The following is a 22,414-nucleotide window of genomic DNA, read 5'->3' as shown; positions in this document are numbered from 1 at the left end:
TGTTCTATAAGTGATGTAAGAAGGATTCGAAACGACAATTCATTTTTTTTAAAATCTATTTTTACAGAGTTTCGCGGTGGTCAGTCCGGTCGGTTTGTCGGAGAAAAACGTGCTGCTGCCTCACCATAGTCCATCTACAGAATAGCATGGGGGATATTTTATCCCCCAAAAGAAAAGATCTGGTCGAGCGACTGCGACGGCGGATAGATCTTTACCGACGCACCCAGAACGGGGCGCTTTCTCACTATACGCCTAACGTAAAAGGGCTTTACGAAGGCGAACGCAGGGAAACGTTACTTCTACACCAAAAGTGGCTCGAGAGCAAAGCGAAAAAAGCTTCCAAATCGAAATCGAAGGACTCTAATTCAACGGGAGAAAGTAAAAACGTAAGTGTGAAATGCGCAGGTTTATTTTGTGATTATGCTGTGTTTTTCGTTAATGAATTGCTATTGAAAATAATTTCCTGAATCAAATTTGTAATCAATGCCAGTGAAATGATTGATATTAGACCTTGCATTTTCCACGATCATCTCCTCCCGATTAATTTCAGTAATTAAGTAATCGCAAAAATAACCGATTTTCTCGAGCTGATTAATTAACTAGCTGAAAAAAGTCTCTCATTTCTTAATCAGTTTCAGTCGGAAGTATTTTTCCATCAAAATATCTGGTGAACTAATTATTAAATGACTTGATGAAAAGTTTGCGATTTGAATTCAATGTCAAAGGGTTGTGGTCTAAACGTATATATTTTTGACTCGGGAGGCTTTGCTGCCGGTTGAGTTGTTATTCCATCAAAAACCTGTACACTTTTCTATTCAACAATGATGATAATTCGGTTCCATAAACAAATCACTTCGTAGTGTACGAGCGAGCCGTAGATAGAAACTTCTAGATATCCTAATTCTGTCGATCAGAATCAGAATATAAGTTAATACGACCCATTAAATCATCTATATTTGGATCGTAAAACGATATTTTGCCGTATTTAGCGCCGAGAAGAATTTTCCATTCGTATCCCCGGGAGATTTTGTTTTCAGTTTGCGTAAAATCAGAATTGCAAAATGTTTTGTTGTTGTGTCAAAGCTGCGTAAATAAAAATATAAACTCCGTGAACTTATTTGATAAAGAATGAAAGACGTAACGGATAAAATTGCTCTAGAATTGACTAGGTCCGAGAAACAGGATTTTAATGAAGTCTGTTTATTGGTCGGTGTGTGCAGTAGACAACAACTATTCAATCATTGCCTGATTGGATTTTTCGATAATATAGCGTCTAGTAAAAGTTCACCAGGATGTGGTGAGAAATTCTTAACATATTCACAACCAAAACAATCTTAAAACAAAGGATTCGCGCAACGTTTAGTCAGTTTTTAATAAGCCTCGCTTGGACTCTCTAACAACTGATAGCGGTCTGTTCTTATTTCGTAATAATCAGAGAAGTTTGTCCTAGAGTTTGAGGTTTCAGTTCTTATTTTATCTTAGAATAGAGGGATTGTCCCTTATAAACCAGGCACACCTACCGGAAGGTTTAATTTTGAAATCGGAAATCGAAGTACAGATAGATATTAGTTGGATGATCGGTCAAATTTACATAATTTCTTGTATAAATCAAAGTACACATAATTGGAAATTTCGTACCGGTTCGTTTGAATAATCTTCCATCCAGCCTGAACCGGCAACCGACTGATAGATTTAATTTTTGTTGGTCGCCTAATTGAGAACATTGAGATTTTGAAATCACTGGAAAGGTTGAAGATCACGTTGTCCATTCTTTGCGTAGTTGTTTCTCAACGTAGATATTGATGTAAAATTCATCTGGTTTGTCCCTTCAATTTTTGATTTAAAACCAGTGTCATAGTTATCAACAAAAATGAAGCTGATTTGCATTCGCGTATAGATCCTCACTGTTGCTACTTTGCATATAGCGGCATCAGTATTCTGGTCTCGACGATTTTCACTTACCTTCCCCCCTGTCTCACACCTGAGAATCCGTTACCACCACATACAGAATTCCCTTGCAACGATCTGATGTTGACTTGGCATGCAACAAATTGATGCTTTGGCCAAGAACAAGAACATACTAACATAAATCTGCTGTCAAGGTACTCCGGCTTAGAAAAACCGTTTGCATCGGTGGTACCAATCCATATCGCAGGCACGAAATAGTCATCCCGAAATTCGGACCAAATTGAAAACAACAACTCTATCTAGATTATTAGAAAATTGATATTTTCTGTGATTATGAAGAATATTTGAGTTACTTGCGTGGTATCGTCTTAATTCGTTCGTTTGTCGATGATTTCAAATCACGCCGTCGTTTTGAAAAAAACTAACGGCCACTGGGGTCTCGTATAAAAAAGGAATTCTCGATTTCATTTGAATAAATGTTCTTAAAGACCCCCGGTTAATGTGTCTGGAAATTTTCAATGAAGCTTTACGAGGCTAAATGTCGTCTATGGAAAGGTTAAAACATATATTCCGCCGATGACGACTGATACTACGAGTACTACAGTGGGTTTTCTCTAGTTGAATGTTGCGTGCTTGTTATTAATCATTGTGCCGTCTACAATTATAATTAAATCATAATTTCAGTTTTGACGTTATCGTGTTTTCTCTTTCGTAAAAAAAAAAACTCAACATGAATAGAGTTGGATATTTATTTTCTTTTAGCGCTTCATCAGGCTGACTGGAGCTTGTGAACTAAACACCGCATTCTAATAGCGATACTTTTTCATATATAGAAAATAATTAGCAATTTTCACCTTGCGCACAAAGAAGAGTAGCAGTTGTAGTGCTACCAGTTATTCAGGTCACTGGAAGAGAGTCGTAGAAAAAAAAATATATCACGTACACTGAATTGGACAGCCATTGCATTGTTCGGAATGCGAGAAAAAAATCTCAGTATACAGAGATATGGGCTTCGATGCCGGTGCAGAATAATCTTCAGTCACTAGCAAAAACCCCTTGGAAACCACAGGGATTTTAAAGCCCAGGTGCTGCAAAGGTTTGACACAATACATTTTCTGATTGCAGTTGCACCAGTTCATGGTCCCTACGACTCCTTGATTCCTTTAAGACTCCTCAATGGAAAATGCTTTTGAAGGTGCTTGAACTTCCTTTAATTTGAGCAAAATAAAACCTATAAAACTCCTTCAAGTTTGCGAAATTGGCAATTGGAAATTATAGAAAGTTGTACAGTAAATAGACTATAAGTTTAATATATTGGTAAAGTTAAGACCAGGATTTGTTGCCCAATTAGGTGGAGGTTATCGAATTAGAAAGCATAGGAATTTGCTGGTTTGCTGAGATAAACAGTCACCAATTTAGGAGGAGTCTACAGTAATTGGCATATGAAAGTGATGCAAATCCAGGAATGACTGATCTGTAGGGATCCTGATATAGCTATTTAGATGCATACAGGAACCACTGAGTTAGATCATCGTGTTACCGCTGTTTCAATGAAATATAGAATTTGATGTTTACAAGAAGTACGCGAATGAAAAGGCTCCAGTCATAGGTTTGAACTTTGTGTTGAACTTTGTGGTACACAGTGACACAGTCTTACTACGGTACACAGTCAACAAGTGACACTTTCATTATTCCAATTTCCGTCACACGTGAAGCACCATCCATGCCAACTGTTGACTTTGAGAAGGCTCTCCACAACTTTCAAAATCATGAAAATATCACAAAATTACTGATCGTTTTCAAGCCTGTTTTTTTTTCTATTTTACAGCGATCGAAAAGGAAAGCAGACGCCGCTTCGACCGGCGACGCGGCGAATAACAACAACCTTCCCGATCTGATTCACGATGGTCTCCCGCATTCGCCTGTCGGTAAGAAACCGCGCGCCAACAACAACCACCAAAAAGACGGACACGAGAAAAACCTGCCGCAGGTTTCCGTGCAGATCGTGCAGCAAATAAACCAGGAACAAGAACCGACGCGTACGATACAGACGAACGTGACGTTCAGCTCGACGATTAAAACTAATCTACAAGGAGGAGGTCGCGGCGCAGATTCGTCGTCGCTGATCAGTTCCAGCAGTATACAAGCGAACGTAGAATGTAAACAGGAACCGCCGGACGACGTACAATCATCATCTTCTAGTCACACGAGCGACTCGCTCACGAACTTCGGCGTCGACATCGACGAACTGCAGGCGATTCTCGACAACCTCGAGAAGGAGGACGGCGAAATTCCCGACTTCGACAAGTTCGCCGATGCGTTGAACTCGCTGAAAGAACCGGACGAACTGGAGGAACAACTCGGTAAAGAGCAGCTGCTCGGCGGCGTGGTCGGTAGCACGAATACGGGTACGGTCGGAACCGTACAGACGCAAACTATGAGTATGAGTAAACCGGGCTCGAAGATGCAGCAGAACTCCGCGTTCGGTAGCGTAGGTGGCGTCGGTAGTACGGACGTTCAAAGTCACACACCCCCGGTGAATACGATGATGGGAATGGCTCCGAATAGTTCGCTTCCTCCCGGTTACCCGCAACAAACTCACCCGATTATACCTCCCGTGCTTATCAACGAAACGGGGCCGGCCGCTGAAACGTTGAAACAGATGGCTGCCCAACATCAGCAGCAGCAGCATCAGGACTACGACCCGCTGCAGAAAATACCTCCGTCTCCGTATCAGTACGCGGGACATTCGAATCGGTATCCGGCGTATTCGGGGTTCAATACGGGGCAGGAGCAGATGTATCCGGCGTATAATCAACCGGCGCGACATATGAACAACTACCAGAACCGACCGGGCATGAACCCGACGATGCAACAAATGAACGGTAAAGATCCGTCGTTGAATTACGGCGCTACGAAGCCGTTAACGCATTACGGCGATCCGAACGCTTCCATGTCGTCGTCGTTACAACAATTACAAAACCAGGTGCAAAGTCACTTTAATACGCGGGCGCCGTTGAGCGGGAACGTTCGTCAGGGGGGTATGATGCCTTCTCGCATGCCGCAGATGGAAATGAGTCAGTCTCAACATGTGCACGTCTCGCACGGCGTACAACGTCTGCACATGCGTCAAAGTCAGCAGATGCACATCAGCAACGGACAGGCGCAGCAGATATCGCTGGCGCAGCAGCAGTCGTTCAGCATGACGCAACAACAGTACATGCAAGATCGGCGCCGGCCCACCGAGCAGATGGTCGGCCGACAACAGCATCATTCCTACATGAACCGCAGCGCGCCCCCGGATTATAAAGCGGCGATGAGCAATCAGAACTCGTATCACAACTCGGTGGCCGGGGTCGCCGGAAATATGAATCGGAATCCGTTACAAACGATGCAAAATATGGTGAACCAAACGTCGCAACCGCCTCAAACCGGTGACATGTACCACGTACACGTGAAATCAGAGCTGCAGCAGTCTCAGCATAACGTTCCCATGTCCGGTCACATGAGCGCGACTCAAGGGGGAACCGCGATGCCCCCTGGTGGCGGCGGGCAACAACCGCCGATGTATTCGCATAGCATGAGCCAAATGCAGCAGAACGCTCAGCACACCGGGACGGACGTGATGAGCCAACCTATTAAAACTGAACAAGGACAATATACTAGTGCAATAATGCGCAATCATCGGCCGCCGAATGTGAACGTCGGACCCGATGGTTTAAGCTTGTCCCGTCAACGAACGAATTGTCCCGAATGGACTCCGAAAGGTCACATTCCAGAACAAACCGTGCCAGACGTGAATATGATCAACCAATCGGTACATTCGAGCAACAATATGTACGGTAACTACGGGCAACAGCAGTCGTCGTCATCGCCGCATTTACAAATGCAACAATGTCAGAATTTACAGGCGGGCGTTACTACGTCGAACCAACAACAGATGGGGGCGCCACCTAACCAGCAACAGCAGCAGCAGGTCATGATGCGTATGCATCAGCAACAACAAATGCATCTCCAACAGCAACAGACCGGTCATTCGCAGCCGGCGCCGATGTCCACTTCGGTTGCCATGACGACAACCTCACATTCCAGCAATAATACCTCGAATCCGAACTCGGATTTAATGCCGCTTGATTTCTTCGGCGGCGGCGGCGCCGGTGCACCGCCTCCGAATGGTGATTTCTTTGATTCCACAAATCCAAGCGATTTTAACTTGATTGATGAACTGTTCGCCGGCAAATGAATCGAGGCTTGAATTACTTCAGTCGGTATAATTACAGTTGAACATGTTGGCCATCGTCGTCTAATTCAGAAAGATGGATTGCTGAGTAATGTCCTCGTGTTAGTCTCCTCACTCGGTTCGTCGATATATTAATCTCTTATTATTGTGTTGGGTACTTAAAACTAATAAGACAAGTTAAAACTGAAGCGCGAACTTAATTGGGGAGACTGAATATTCATCGGTTTCTGGGAATTGAACAGATTCATACAAAATTAATCGGCATTTTCTCGACATAGTAACAGTTATTTCTATACGAGTAAGATCAACGTTGTTCATTTTAATAAAACTTCTTAGGTTACATGTAATGAGCTGATTAACAAAAATATGAGTTTTCAATCGTGACCTTTAATGCTTTATTTGTTTCTACTCGCTTACAGTTGATCTGTATGGGGTAGTATTTTTTCGTTATAGTCTATTCCGGCATTTTTTTAATCCTGAAACCTGACACTTTGGCTCATGTTGCTAGGCAGAAAAAAAACATAGAAGCAGATAATTACTATTTCATGAAACTTGGCGAATATTTTTTTTGCTTTTAATTTATAGTAGTGCGTAGTTACTATTCTTGCTAATCTCTAAGACTAACACCTGTTAGAGTTCTGTGAAGATAGTGCCGAATTTTTCGAGTAGATTTAACTTTATTTGCCGTTCTATCTACGGTGTACACAGGCTCGAGTATGAGCTCTGGTTTACAAGAACACAGTTGAGGAAGTTGTAATTTAGGTCACATCTAAATGTCACTTGTCTCCCTGTCTCAATACTTACGGCCGAACGTTTTAGGTCGAAATGTGCAGTTAGAAATAAGATGCGATTTTTATCTGGCAGACGAACACGGTCAAATTAAGATAAAAGGCCTCCAAAATTTTAATATCGATTTAGATTTTTTATTCAATATGTAAAGTTTTTAGAATCTAGGCCAGCAAACTTAATTTATTTGTTGCAAATAATGGCAGCATGTTAGTTATTCTTGGAAAGCCATGTAAGATCAATTTTGGAAGGATAAGACACAATTCCAAGAAAGCTGCTCGTGGGAATTATGTTTCCTATCAACTGTCTATGAACTAGTGCTCTATTCTCCATCACAGCTCTATGTTCTTCCGTTCTGTTTAGCTATGTACAAAAAGTCTCATCAATCAACCATAATTTGACAATCTCCTCAAAGGTTCTTCATTGGAGTAGGATTCGTTGAAAATTTGTCTTGTTGTTTAGACAAAAATTATGTATGCCTATGCCAATATATATATGTGAAGAAATACTTAAAGAATGAATGCACGACGGATAAGGTAAATTTTGTATAACGGGGTATAACGGAAAATCCTCGACAGAGCTCGCTGTTGTGAGTTACATTTTACTCTGTAGAGATTTTGTAGGATTTAGCTCTATACTGTAAATTCAACCCGAAACTATGACACTGGTTCTGTGTGATTCTGGGTATTATGTATATCATTTTTGCCCCAGATCTTTGTCTACTGTCTGGATAAATCAATATCTTTGTCTTAGATATTTAGTTTTTCGGGTCAAAAAAAGTCTGCCTAAGATAAGACTTAAGTTGGCTAGATAATTATTTGAATTTTCTGTGCTAATCGATTGTTGAAAAGTTGATTGTCTTTTTATAGAACTTGTAAAAATGTACAGTAGATTTGTACAGTATAGAAAAATGGTTGGAATTGAAAACTAGGAAAACTACAAATCATGAACTTTGAACGATAACATAATTACAAGAAATATTTGGTCTTCGTAAAAGAGAAAATAAGCATATTTTTCTAGAATTGATGTTTTATATTTTTATACTTGTAATTAATAATGCATTTGTTCGTACGTGTAAATGTTGAAAGAAGAGCAACTCGACATTTGAAGTTCTCTTAATGATCGTGTAATTACAATGATGTTAATTGTTGTACTCTTAATAATGATTATTAAAGATAAATAATAAAAATCATCATAGCAATTAATTATGCTGTGTTCGTTTAAATCGTTTCAAATTTTAATGGTCACCAGGATGTTGGCCAAAAACAACTTCATAGGATTGATTTGAAGAGCGAGCATTTCATGACAGTGCAAGGAAGTTTCTTGTTTATTTCATTGTGTGCACAATATTTCAAAATAGGTAGCTTAAAAAAAAAACGGTTGGTCCCGGGTACATAGTAGAGAGTACTGTGGAATCTAGTACTGGGTGAGTGAAGGCTGGACCAGTACAATCTGGTTTAGTGTTCCTATTCGCCGCTCAAGTCGTGGCAGGACCGTCCGGCAGGATGCTTTAATTTATCGTTGGCAGGTGAGTTTTTTCATTGTCGGCTGGTGCTGCCATCACCTATCGACGGCTTCATTGAAAACTAACCCGGAAATAAGAACCGGCGGCGCTTTTCGTTGTGTGCGGTGCTGATCGTTGTTTTTCTTTGCGCCAAAACACTCAAATTACTCACTAAATATGGATCAATCCGAAGAAAAACAACCGACACATTTCGGACAATGGAGTAAGAATAGCGAAGACGTACTTAAAACGCATTTTCCGCTTCATCGATGCTGTAGAGATGGAGATGTAGATACTCTGTCTTTGTTATTGATGAAAGCTCAACACGGCATTTATTCTGAAGATTGCTTTTACGGTTGGACTCCCGTTCATTGGGCCGCTTATTTTGGAAAGGTATCGTTACTTTCGATTTGAAATGAAATATCCTACTTAAGTAAAAAGACAAAAAACCTACACACAACAAGCATATTTATTTGTGAATAAGATTATTTTTCATGATTTTGACTGATGTTGTCGAAATAAGAGCTATTGTAAAGCTTAAAATACTCGAGATATTAGGCCTATGCCGAATTTCGATAAAAGAACTTGAATTTTAATAATGATATAAATTTTGGAACATGTGATTGAATTATAGTCAACAGTAATGAAAAAATGCGAATGATATTTAAAACAATATGGACACATTTCAGTTGCAGTGTTTAATGCGTCTTCTGTCACACGGTGTAAATTTTAACGCTGGCACCGAGCGATTCGGGCAAACTCCGACGCACATTGCTTCATTCGCCGGTCGTAGTCGATGTCTTAAACTATTGATGCATTACGGAGCCAAAATCATCTCCAAGGTAATCATTTGATACATTGTTAAAAACGTCGTCATTTTCTCGTCGTTTAGCTCGGTTGTTTGAGAAAGTTGATGTCGGTGACGAGAATCGGAGTAGATTGCGATATTCTGACCGCGAAATTCCGACAAACTCCGTGTCACGTGGCCGCGTACGGGGGTCACCCTTATTCGCTGCAGTGGTTGCTTCAGTCCGACGCTAATAAAGACGCTCAGGTAAAACGATGTAGTCCGATGTATTCCTCCTCTGTCCCGGTTATTCGCCTCATGATTTTGTTGACAGCATGATTAAAATTGCGATTTTTCACTGATTTCACAATAATTCTGCTCAATTTCAATTTGTTAGATTATCATTTTCTTTTGATTGATTGTGATAAGCCTTTAAACCTTATTTAATATGAATTAACTACATATACACAACTTCCTTTAACATAGAACGTGCTCGGTAAATTTGTGTTTATGGATAAAAAATGAATTGCTACTTTATTGGAAAAGATATCACGAACAAACTTTAGTAGCTATAAGGCAAAATAGTCGCCATTTCAATACATCAGGTTGGCCTCTCTGGAAATCAGGGAATAGTCAGATTATTCAAACAGTTGCCATCTATGTCTTCTTACATATTTGACCGTGTTAATTGATTGAATTCTCAGCAGATCAAGTCTGGGAAAACAACATGCGTACATGCCTGGGAATAGTCGGGTGGTAGGGGGGGAGCGAGTCAAATAAAAGTAGCCACGCTGTACATAAGTACTACCCCTTAATGGCTAACTTTTTTAGCGATAGTTCTGCTTATGTTTATGGGGGTGAAAGCTAGAATTGAGAAAACTGCTTTGTTGTTGTTTATTGCCTCTGGTGGCGGCAACTTCTTGAATTGTAAAGATATGCTAATAGCACTTGAACGTCGCAGAATAGAAATACCAACGCATTTCAATCACCATTGTTATATGCGTTTATATGCATTATTCAGATATTTTTATATTCTGTAGACTTTTCATTTCATGTGACAAATAGAAATCTGTATGTCTGTCAATACTGATTTAGAATTGGAAACTATTTTTGGTTTTGTTCCGGGTTCAATTTTGAGGAAAAAACGAAAGAGATATATATATATATATATATATATATATATATATATATATATATATATATATCCATCTATTCGAATAACTTCAACTTTTGAAATTTTTAATTCTTTTTTGGCACGGATGCTTAGTCTATATAATCATGACTGTCTGGTCTGGAGTGAAGCGCAATTTTCCGGCATGTTGTTGATGGATTTTCATCCGAATTTTTATTGACCGTGGGTTTATTTTTAGTTGAGCTTATTTTGTCTGCTATGTAGATGTATGCGGAGCTAGAGGGAACTGTTCTGCGATGTTCTGTGATGTTCTGCGGTTGTAATACATTATTTGCGGTTTATGTAGTTATTTTTGCTTCAGTATTAATTTTACAATGTTTTGTTGAGTATATATATATAAATATATATATATATATATATATATATATATATATATATATATATTTATTATGTAGCTGATTACTTATTTGATATCTCAATGGAATCTTTTTACAAATATTCCAACGATCAATAGTACGTAGCTGCAGTAATTGTTGCGCGATGCTCGGTATAATGAACTGTTTGTTGTGGTATGTGATATAATAGTCGGGTTTCGTTGATATATGATTACATTTTCGTGTTTTGTTTATTATAGGATTATTTGGGTGAAACTCCGTTACATAAAGCAGCCAGGACTGGAAGTATAGAATGTATTAGTTTGCTTATATCGCATGGAGCTGATGTTAGGTAGGTCTTTTGTATCTGTATCATGCTATCGCATTACTGTGGTGTTTTTAGACTGAAGAGAATCTATTGTGCACGTTTATGACAAACTGAATGTAATATCACTTTGTGAGGAATGTGTGTTTTATTGAAACTTTGTGTACACAACTGAATGGAAATAAAATTCAAATGTTAAAAAAATGTTTATAACAGAAGAAAACATTTCATTATATTACGAACAATATGATGATTTGTAAATTTGATTTATCATCTGATTTCAGTATTTATCTAAATCCTGTCTTTAGAGAAGCAGTTATCATTCATTATATTCCACAATTTATCCATCATTTCATTTATGTATTTCATTCAGAGTTGAAAATAATCACAAACAAACAGCTTGCGACCTCGCGCAGTCGTGCGGTTATCTCGAGTGCTGCCAGTTTCTAACCGCGGCGATGTCACAAAACGGAACCAGCGTCGATCGGATGAAATTGCTGCCACCGCGTGAATCGATGGAGCGAATCGCCGCTGGTCTGAACGGCGGACTCGTACCGCCGATGTCTCCTACCATCTCGAGCAACGGCCATTCTCAAGATTGCGACATGGATACGGTCGACGCGAGTCCGATCGTCAACGGTTGTCACAAAAGTCTCTTTCAAACGGAGAACCAGCGGAACGGGAGCGTGATGGTTTCAAACGGTCACACGCCGGTGCAAGGCTCGTACGGGTTCCTTCCGAGAAACGGCGGTCACGCGATGAACGGTGCCGGAGATTATCTACGCAACGTCCACGCGACGGCGGCGCCCTCTAACGGCGATATTCTACTAGCAGACGGGGTTAGATGCAATTCGGTGCCGGTCGCCGGGCGTAAACGATCGCGCGAAGACGACGAACAGACTGAGTATAAACGATTGAGAACAGCAGGTAATGTATAAACCCACACATCGTCATCGTAGTCGTCATCGTCGTTGTTGTTTGATTACAGAGTTTCGATTCTATTGATGAATTGTTGAGTTATCGTTTTATGTTGAAGAAAACTTTCAGGGTTCTTACGGATCAGGCGAGATCGGGGAATTCTAATTCTTTTCTTGAAAAATCAGGGAGAAAATTCGGGTAATTTTTGAATTCTTGGTGTCTTCATTGAAGAACTTGAAGTTCAAGTTCTTGCTGGTGAAGAGTAGCGCGTGAAACCTCTTGAGAAGGAATCGTCCCACTGATTGAGGATATTTTCTAATTCAATGTGGAAATTGTTTGTCGATAGTCAGGGAAATATCCAGGATTTCTGGATTCCCTCTGATCTGTAAGAACCCTGAATTCAGTTCAGAGTTAAAGTAAAGGACAGACAGCCCTCCCATCTTCCACGTATATCATTCCCATAAAACAGGAAATTCTTAACCCTATTGGTCATATCTTAAAATTCTAATTCTAAAATCTGGTGGAATTTTATCGGTCGTATTGAAACATGAAGTTAATTCGGTAGCTAGAACTCACTTTTGACATCCTTTATCAAGGGATACTGTAGATACCTACTAAGGAATACATGCATGAACTTTGGAGGAAAATCATGTCGCCTAATGCATTGATAGAAATCATTTATTACTTGCTTTTGTATATAACTATAAAGGGATGGGATTGAGATTAAGATTGTTTGCCTCACACTGTATCATTCTTTCATCATTTTCATTGTCATTTCGCTTTCATCTTACATCATATCATTTATGTTTTCGAACCTTTTGCAACCGGGCATTAAACGTATTGGATATTTTCTCTATATGAGAAAAGAAAACATGAATGAACTCTAAATCGGGGAATTTGCGCATGAGTTATAACTGAAACCAGCTGGCGATGTTCGTGCTTTTGATTGAACCAAATTCATATACCCTATTACTTGTTTTTGAAGTGCGATATTGAATTTCGTACGATAGTTGATGTACTGTATTGTAATATCTGATATATTGAATCATACTTCGATTACTGTTGATTATTTGTCAACCAGATTTCAGAGGTGTTTTCTATTGATGCACCGGTAAACCTGTAAGATTCTGATGAATGGTTCGGAGAGGAATTCCGTCGAATAGGAATAAAACCTGTCTATAAAGTGACAGTGTAAATTTCGCTTCAATTCAGGCTTAATGCTCAGATAACAAAAAATAGGAATATTTGGCTAATATTGGTGTAAAGGTGCAATGGGTACATCATATCATCCATAACCATTTCATAGACTTACCATTTACTGCAGTCCAATTCTCGAATCATTCATATTTGAAAAAACACAAATTTTCTACTTCTTGTCTGATGATGTATTTAAGAACTAGTTGATATCTGATTCGAGAACTGCAGGCTGGAGTTTGGATCATCATGTTTATATCACTGGATATATGGTAGATCTTTGCACTGAGAAACTACGTGAAATTACATCATGTGTATATATAAAAATGTAGATTTTTCTTTCGAAAATATGCAAATATCTGCCAGCATCCAATTTTACTCGTTTCATTATTCTGATTTTTTAAAAGATGCTCGTTCTAATGAAATGTCTATCTTGCAGCTCGTTAAATCCGAAATCTTTTACAGGCTCATGTGCCGAACCCGGGCCAAGCCTGGTGGTCGTGCATAAAACCGCTCAATGCAGTGCTTGTGTTCATACAACAGACGAGGTCGATGGACCTCTGTACATCGATCCAACAACCAGTATATTACAAGTACCTACTGATCCGATGACACATCAGCAGCAGCAGCAGCAGCAGCACTACTGCACGTGCGGTCATCGGTCTCTATACGTGGCTCCTGCGATGATACCGCCGGGTCCGGTACGGCTGCCCGATTACGAGATATCTCACGAGATTAGCCCGATGGCTAGCGTTTTACAAGTCTCCACTAGTCCTCTGATATCGCATCAACAACGATCTAGTCAAACTACGAATGAAAATTTCATGATATTTGTCACCTGAAAAACAGGTAATTTGATATTTAGGTTTTTTCACGCTCTTTTAGGAAATGATCATTAGCCTTTCTTCTTTAGAAAATGCTGTCAGTCACTTGAGAGGATATTTGTAAGGAAGATGCTTTGAAAACAGCCATTTCTGATCTTATTGATCGTCATTTTCTTTCTACTGTTAACAAAGCTTTTTCCAGAATGATATTATTTTGTAATATGTATATATATATATATATATATTTATGACCTTTTTGAGATATTTTACAGCTGTTTCTGTTCTCTGACAGTTTAGATGTTCTTGTTAATGGCTTATTTTAACATATGGTCTTTGAATGAAACCATGAAACCAGAGAATACAACGACAGCTTAGTCTTCAAAAACTTATGTCGTTACGTCGTGTCTTTTGAAATATTTCTGCTTTTGACCGCAGATTCAAGTACCGGTTACTTGATGTATACCAAAAACCTTTGACTCCGAACAGCGTTTTTCTCGATATTTATTTTCAAGTCGCTAGACTTTATCACCGACATTCGTCTTGACTTTCGTCCTGACTTCGTTAAAAATTTTGTCACTTTCTCAAAGCGTCCGATGAACTTGTTTTTTTTTTCTTGATTATAGAGTTTATTTTTCAAAACAATTCATGACGAGTTATATAAGAAGATAACGATAAGAAACATTCATAAGGTGTTTTAGAATCGGATAGGCGCCCATATTCAGCTACAGGCTTTGATTAATTAAAACCTGATTTTAGACTTTTAAAAGTGGTTTTTAACATGAAACAGTTGTAAAATATAAAATCATGTTTGTGTATTTCGTTTCGAAGAAATCTTCCGTGTTCTGATCGATAAAATTCATATTTGTCTTAGTTTCGTTGTTCAGTTATAGAAATCTAAAAGTTATAACTGATCAATTCAATGAAAAAGTCATGGACCTAGAAATTGCGACATTTTTCATTCAACGGCTGGCAACGCGGAAGGTTTTGTCATTGATTTTCAAGAGAACTACATTGATTTGTATGAATCGAAAGCATTAGGAAAATCTGTAAACAAGGCAGCTGCCCATTCGTAACACATGTTCTCATTCATGATTTGTCTGGTGCGCAGGTGGAAAACCTTGATTGAATTTTGATTTCAATTACATGAACTGCATTGAAAATATTCGTAGCTATATTCGAAGCTTTGAATTATATAGGTCTGAGGTAAACTTGAAAAAAATTTCGGACTTTTTGAAAATGGCGATCACACGCTAAATGATTGGGAAGGAATGGAAATATGTGGTTACAGCATAGCAGTTGTTTTGGTCAAATTCAAATCTGAATATTCTTGATCACCTAGAAAAAATTTACATTATACTCTTTTGTCATTAGTTTCATATACAAAGATTTAGAATTAAGAAAATATTAGATATTTTTGAAATTATTTGAATAGCGCGTTTATTAAATCCATTTCTTCGCGCTACTTTAGGCTATGTATATGAAGCTTATGATTTTGATTTGCAGCGATTCTTGTTCAGCGGTAATGGGTTAAAATGTCTTGACGTCAATCAGAGTACATTTAGGAAATTGAAAATTCCAATTACGAACCACCTTTGAATGATAATCCGGCATTGCGCACAAGAATAGCTTGCCACTGATGTTGAACCATTGTCGCTTGATACAACACAGATATATACCATCATACAAACTTCCTACAGATAGAAAGATAGATAGAATTCTAACACTAATTCCTAAGAACCAGTTATGACTTATTCTCTCCACCTCAAAATTCCAGCACTGGTTTTATATCTGAGTTGTATTCGAGCTTTCTTAATGCGAAAAAAAGAGAGACAGAAAAAAAAGAAATTCTGTTATCATTCTTTGAACCGGAACTGGTAAATCTTAATTGGAAAGTCGTTCATCTAAAGCTTGTTTGCCAGCTATTTGAATACGCGTGAACGCGACGTAGATTACTGGAAAAGTTGAATAAGACCTCTTCGTTAACACAACTCACAGCAATCTTGGAAGAAATACAGAATTTGTTTTTCCGTTCTAATCTAGATCACGCAGATCTATATATAGTGAAATCAGGTTGTATAATGTACGCAATCAGTGATACGCAATTCCCTTCAAGGTGTCGAGAATCAGATGTAAAGTTTTGAGAATTAACTGGTAATTCTTGAGTTTAATGAATTTATCGGTAAATCTAATATTTCTCTGTATGTGCAGGACTTGGCCGGTGAGGGGGTTTCATGTTCAGTGGCCAGTGAGTGATTTGTGTTTGAGCCATTCGTCAATCCAGGGTTCATGAGTTTGTTTGAATCCTTGGTTTGTGGCTCTTCTATCTGACATCACGCCATGCATTATGTGATAAAGATAAACCTCGAACTTGCTGTTTATCAGCAACCCCCACCTCTCAGTTATAAGCCACTTTTAAGGCTTCATTCGATGATACCGTAAACTTTGTGGTTGAAAGGTCTGCGTATCACTGGTAGCAAGAATGACTATTGTTTATGATACTGACAGCATTACATCACTTCACTTGTAAAAATCTTTGATCTTTCTGTAGTTACGACATCCTCACTTAATGATGGTTAAGGGATATATGTAGGCTGTCATTGATTTCGATGAAATAGTGAAATGGAAGTTTATCATTTCTCTCAAATCTGGGCCGAACCAGAGTATCCCTGAGCAGATGGTTCAAAGAATTTAAAAAAAAAGAACAACAACTTTAATACTCTAAAAAAAGAAATATGTTTCTGGTATGCGTATAAGGTTAAATTGGAATCGAACCAATCAGCCAACTATTAGAAGAACCAGAAAAAAAAGGGATTTGAACCCTTGTATTCACTGGCAGCTGCACTGCAGTATTGCGCATTAATTCCATGGTTTTCAATAAGCTCCACGTCTGCTCGGTCGACCAGTATATCGATAGAAATAAAACAGCTAGAAATAAGTCGCTGAATAGAGATACTTCAATTCAATCGGTCATGTTATAATTGAAGAACGCAATACTTAGAATTCTGTATTTCAATACTTGACATTTATGTGACAATTCATGACTGTTCAACTGCAGTGACAGGCATGCGCTAAAACTACATCGTAATCATTAGTTACAGGGATACGAACCCTGCTACGAGTTATCAATAGACACTTGATTAATAGGAAAAAACCATGGATTTATGGGGAACGAACCCAACGCGTGGAAAACCGTTAATTCGAAATTTAAACCATGTAACTTGCAATTTATCGTTTACAGCTTGTCGGATAAAACGTACACTTCCTCCGTCGATTGGAGAGACATCTGGTGATTGCGGACAGTATGACCAGAAGCGTTGTACTCAAAACATTTAACGATAGGTACCAGTACACAATCTAAATAACAAAAACTTTTTTTTCTTATTTCGATTTATTCGAAATATTGATGATGATACAGGTAATACCTCATCTCATGTAGAGCTGTTTGTTTACTGATGTGTCCGAAGTCTGAATTAAGTAGTGAAGGAGTTGCTTTAATTGGTTTCTCGCTGAAATTATGATTAGATTAGATTGCTGGTCTGGTGTATTCCTAACGTTCACCGATATAGATATTTATCGTATGCATCTATTTTAAGGAATCGTACCTTAAGTGCTTACTGAATGTAGCCAATCCTACGAAGAAAACATGTCACTTCTATTAGACAAGTTTTTGATGTTTTCCGTGTATGAATATAGCGATCTAATGGTGAATTATCGATCGGTAGAAGACATTTGCGCCAGTAGCAATTGTTCTATAATAAAGATGAACTTCAATCGCAAAATTATTGCGTGGGTCAGAAATGAAGAAATACCATAAAAGATTTAAGCCCAATCATAAGATAGATAGATAGCTCTACATTGAGATTTGGTATGAACAGATCCCTGTGAATTATATCTTTTTGATATGTAGGAAATGGCTTAATTCTATGTATTAAGAGGCTATTTGTAAAGATTCTGTGCTTCAGATTTCAATCAAAAATAACTTGGAAAAAAATTCGAGACATGTTCTAATTCTACTAATGTATATGGCATACTGAGCACGGCATCTATTATTGCTATAATGTCAATTTATACATAAATTCTATTTTTCAGCTTTGGAGGAAGTTTCTGAAAATAATTCGGACTCGAAAAAAAGATTCTCTCGATTTGGTCCAAATAAGAGTTTCATATTATTTTCAGAATATTTCTCGTCATTCGTTGTGAATCAATTGAAGAAGACATTTTGAAATCGAAAAAAAAATCAGGAAATCGATCCGTATTCCTAATTGATAATAATTAAGTATAGATTTGAAGGGTTGCAGACCTGACTAAGACCGCTATTTGAGAGTAGTTTTGACTTACATTTCAAGAGCTCAATTACTTCAAAAAATATCAAAATACTCTAAAAGTCTGGATGAATTTGTTATTCATTTTCAATGGAACTTCTATTTTTTATGTCAAATAACTCTCATTTTTAGTGAAAACTACTATAATTAGAGATGTCAGGTATTGATCTGGACCTGGGTGGGAGGGAAGAAATTTGAGGATTATTTTAGAAATACTCTGGAAGAAGTCTCTGAGAAGATGACTGAATGGAAAGGAATATTTCGATGAAGGATGAAGAGGTTCATTATGAACAATGAAGAAGACCTGTTTAAAGAGAAGATAATGCAAGAATTAATCTGAACCTGATCGATCTGAACCTGAAAATGTGCAATGAAGAAAAAGCCTTACCCAGTATGATCTACAGAATTTTACAGAGTTGAGAGTTAAACGGATTATTTCAGCATTCATATCATCAGTGGAGACGTCTGACTTGTTTCAGCAGAGCATCAATTCTACAGTCTGGGAATCATTGAGACATTCACAGTGATATTCCTCTTAGATCTATACTACATCAGCAGACGATATACACATAATATCTTTCATCTTCGCTCCTCATCACACCGCTCAACCAGCAACATTTCCATCAATATATTCGGATCAATGGATGAATTCATTCGGCATAAGGAGTGAGATAATAGATTTACGAAGATGAGCAAATACAGAGATATTGAAGTGTCGCGCCAGCAGCTGCTGAAATCTTAAAGGAAAAACGAATGTAAAGCATGTTTGGAATAATCTGAATCTGGGACTCTGCAATGATAGTACACTTTATGGAATGTACACTAGAAATTGACCATTGACTGGGACTGCCCAATAATAATGTTATCAAGAGGGAATATGGATCAAGATCACCCAAATGAAAAAACATATACAAAGGTGAAAATATTTCAGATTGCACCGATTGAAATTTGTAAAAACCTAACAATTCTTCTTTGACGTTGTTGATTCACGGCGAATGTTTTAAATTAGATGTTTTCAGGTTCACAAGCACTGCATTTCTATGAGCTCTTACAAAATGAATTCAACCTGTATGAATGAAATGTCGTTTCTATTTCAGCTCGACTAAGGCACGTCAATCATTTGATCAAAATTAATACATTTCCAGATTGTTTCCTGATATTTAATTTCGATCTTCGCGATATAGCGTATTTTCATGCTGTTATGCATTAAAAACCCACTTCATAATCGGAAATTCTTCAATATTTTTGACGAACCCACTGAATTCAGTCCCAAATGATCTAATTTGAGCAGCTTTGCTGTATATCGACGTGTAAAGCGATCCTGATGGTTTTTTGAGTAGATCTGATTTGCTAATGAGGATGTCAGATCAAACTATGCATTAACCCTCGAACAAGAATGATTGCCATTCACTTGGGAAATCAAGAACTAGCCAAGAAAACAATTGACATTTGATCGCAATTGCTTTCATGTACTGCATTTATATGTAGCTACTACGAGAAACTACATGAATATATGGTGTCCATTATTGCATCGAAAAAAGTTAGCGCTGACTTCAGTGGACTTTGATTTACTCGGTAATGCACTGCCGCTCTCAGTGATTTCAATTCCCCTGACTTTCAATTCATTATCCGATCAACTTGATGACATTTGTAACACGTTCATGGTCCAAAAATTGAAAATGCAGTCAACTTCAATTTGGGAATGTGTCGCATTCACAACTGTAGATGAGCGCACGTATTGAATTTCGTTTCCGATACTAAAAACGCGGTAACTTTTATTTCAAAAATGCGTGTGTTAAGAAGTAGGAATAAGCCCATTTATTGACCTTTCTATCAAAGTGTTTTGTTAAATTGGAAACAATTTGGTTTGTTGTTATTTATAACGTTCAGTTTCGATTTATTCAAAGTGTCAAACTTATCTAAGCCAGCAATAGTGTCCAAAAAACCAAATCAGCATCGACCAATTTCTAGCTTTCGAACGCGGATTAGCTATAACCCGTTAATCAGGATTAACTGTTAATCCGGATTATCCCGTGCCTAATCATATGTTTCGTCAACATGTCTCCTATGATTTGCCTTTTAGATTACGACGAAGGAATGGATGTTGTCAGTAACGATGGATGTCGCCTTCCAACAAATAATAATACTATGTCATCATCGTCGTGCTCGAGTTATAGTTGTATCGGGGGCGTCGACCTGGCCACGCAGACGCGATCCCCGTTCAAATACTCCCAAGCCCCACCGATTAAATGTATGGCCTTATTCGGACACTATATTTAGCTAGCTACGATTAGCGCGCTTTGTCGACTGATGTGGAACGTATGATATACTGTCGCTATTAACTACTACTACTATATAGAATATCTTTTCTAACCAGACTGTGGATGTATTTCAAAGATCTGCCGTGTGAACTATCGGTCCTACGGTACATGCCGTCGCAGGATTCACCCCTATGTATCTACGCGAAAACATCAACGTGCTCTGCTGTTACACGATCGTTTACAATTTTCTTTGTTTTGTTTTTTTTGTTGCACAGAGCCCGACGCGTTGTTATCGCGAGCGCCGATGATAAACCGGTTCGACAATATGAGCACCAGTCAAATGGAACACGAAACGGAAGTCCACGTCCGGCGGGGATACGATAGTATGCTGTATAATACTATGGTTATTGCCGATTACCACGGAGCTTAGCTAGGAAATTGTGAAAGCGACAATCGAAACTTCGTCTACCGTTAAAGTGCTTGATGTTGGAAATCCTAAATACAGACGTTCTGTTAAGTTCTCGGTTGTTTTATACCTGTAAACAATGTTTTCATCTGTTTTCATCGCTCATCCGGTCTAAAATGATGAATAAACCATTCATTTTTCGATAACATATCATAATACCGTATATACATGTGTAATTACACTTTTGCGCTGCTTCAAAGCAGATTTTGCTGGTTCAAAATCATCTGTTACTCAATATGTTTTATCATTCGAGTAGATTAGTTGTATTTTCGCTGCTAGATAAGACAGTATAAGTACAGTTTCCGTTCAGCGATAACGTCAACAAATAAATGCATTTCATTTTATTATTTTGTTCGATCTTCTATGAAATAGACGCTTTTTAAGTCGCATTGGCAAGAAAACATTTTTTTAAAGTTTTGGGAATGGATTTTAAAAATCCTTGATAATATTTTGAAATTTAAGCCATTGTATGTATGTGTGAGGATTGTCTCGTGGTGAAAAGATCTTGTATGTAACAGGCAATGTCTGTGTTGTTTTTAATGCTGCATTTTCCTTGTCAATCTGTGTCCTATTAATAGATGAAGATCTTGTTGAAAACCGTCAAAAAGCAGTGCTTGTAAATAGCTTTTAGTTATAATATCATACATTATCGGCTAGTATGATAGAAGGTCGATCTAGTGTGAGAAGGCCTTTCAGTGTACCTGTATATCGTAATCATCTTTGGCTAAAATTGAGGAGTTTATTTCAAGTTTTGAAGATCGTTCGTCTCATTAACTGTTTTTTTACGGATCTCATTAATTCTGACATTCTTTACATTTTTAAGCCATTTTATGTATTTCGATGAAACCATCAATGTTTGTTTTAATACCAGTTGCTCGTGTGAAGTGAATTGTAAAATCACTTAAGAATAATCGTAATGAATGAGTAAAGGTATATTTTGGTAACTTGTGACGTGTCATCGTGGGAAGCAGGTGTGTTCACAAAGCTGCTTTATGTAATTCATATGTCAATTTAAAGAGTTATTACGAGGTATTGTTTGTTCTTGTTCTTTCTTAGTTATCATGATAATATTATGTATTATCTATATAATTGTATGAATCAATAAAATAAGAATTAAGTGATCTGGAAATTTCGAGAGTTTTGTCTTTCATTTGTTGACGGTTCAGAGAGTTGAGGACAACAGTAGGACGATTTGATATTTTAGAATGAGGAATATAACATGAATCATGTGATATTAATTATGGTATTTGACATCTTGCGTCGAAAACTCTCCACTTAAACTGAATTGAATTCACAAAAGTATCTCCTTATCCATAAGCAGTGACTATAATTCACAAAAAAGCGATAAATTTGGTAAATAAAGCAGTAGGAAT

The 22,414-nt window shown here is 38.0% G+C and overlaps 2 protein-coding genes across 7 annotated transcripts; both read left to right on the top strand.

The window, feature by feature from the left end:
- Window positions 1-115: 115 nt before the first annotated feature.
- LOC141905574 (uncharacterized) lies at window positions 116-8,000 on the top strand. Its single transcript, XM_074794490.1, has 2 exons — window positions 116-386; window positions 3,737-8,000. Exons 1-2 carry the CDS (start codon window positions 147-149, stop codon window positions 6,149-6,151), a joined length of 2,655 nt encoding a protein of 884 aa, XP_074650591.1. The 5' UTR covers window positions 116-146; the 3' UTR covers window positions 6,152-8,000.
- Window positions 8,001-8,548: 548 nt separating this feature from the next.
- On the top strand, window positions 8,549-22,163 carry LOC141905187 (uncharacterized). Of its 6 annotated transcripts, none has more exons than XR_012619248.1 (7): window positions 8,549-8,831; window positions 9,331-9,492; window positions 10,992-11,083; window positions 11,430-11,983; window positions 13,634-14,017; window positions 17,231-17,331; window positions 20,851-20,989. XR_012619248.1 is itself a non-coding variant. In XM_074793978.1 (6 exons), the coding sequence occupies exons 1-5, from the start codon at window positions 8,616-8,618 to the stop codon at window positions 14,008-14,010; spliced, it is 1,401 nt and encodes a 466-aa protein (XP_074650079.1). In that variant the 5' UTR covers window positions 8,549-8,615; the 3' UTR covers window positions 14,011-14,017; window positions 20,398-20,519. The 6 variants fall into 6 exon arrangements, 3 of the variants coding, with proteins under 3 accessions (XP_074650079.1, XP_074650082.1, XP_074650081.1); XR_012619250.1 differs by lacking the exon at window positions 9,331-9,492 and adding an exon at window positions 9,128-9,280; XR_012619249.1 differs by lacking the exon at window positions 20,851-20,989 and adding an exon at window positions 20,398-20,531.
- The last annotated feature ends 251 nt before the right edge of the window (window positions 22,164-22,414 follow it).

This window comes from Tubulanus polymorphus, chromosome 5 (assembly GCF_964204645.1).
Source record: "Tubulanus polymorphus chromosome 5, tnTubPoly1.2, whole genome shotgun sequence".
Taxonomy (NCBI): Eukaryota; Metazoa; Nemertea; class Palaeonemertea; order Tubulaniformes; family Tubulanidae; genus Tubulanus; species Tubulanus polymorphus.
The sequence above is the reverse complement of the archived record's forward strand: the minus strand, read 5'-3'. Positions and strand labels throughout refer to the sequence as shown.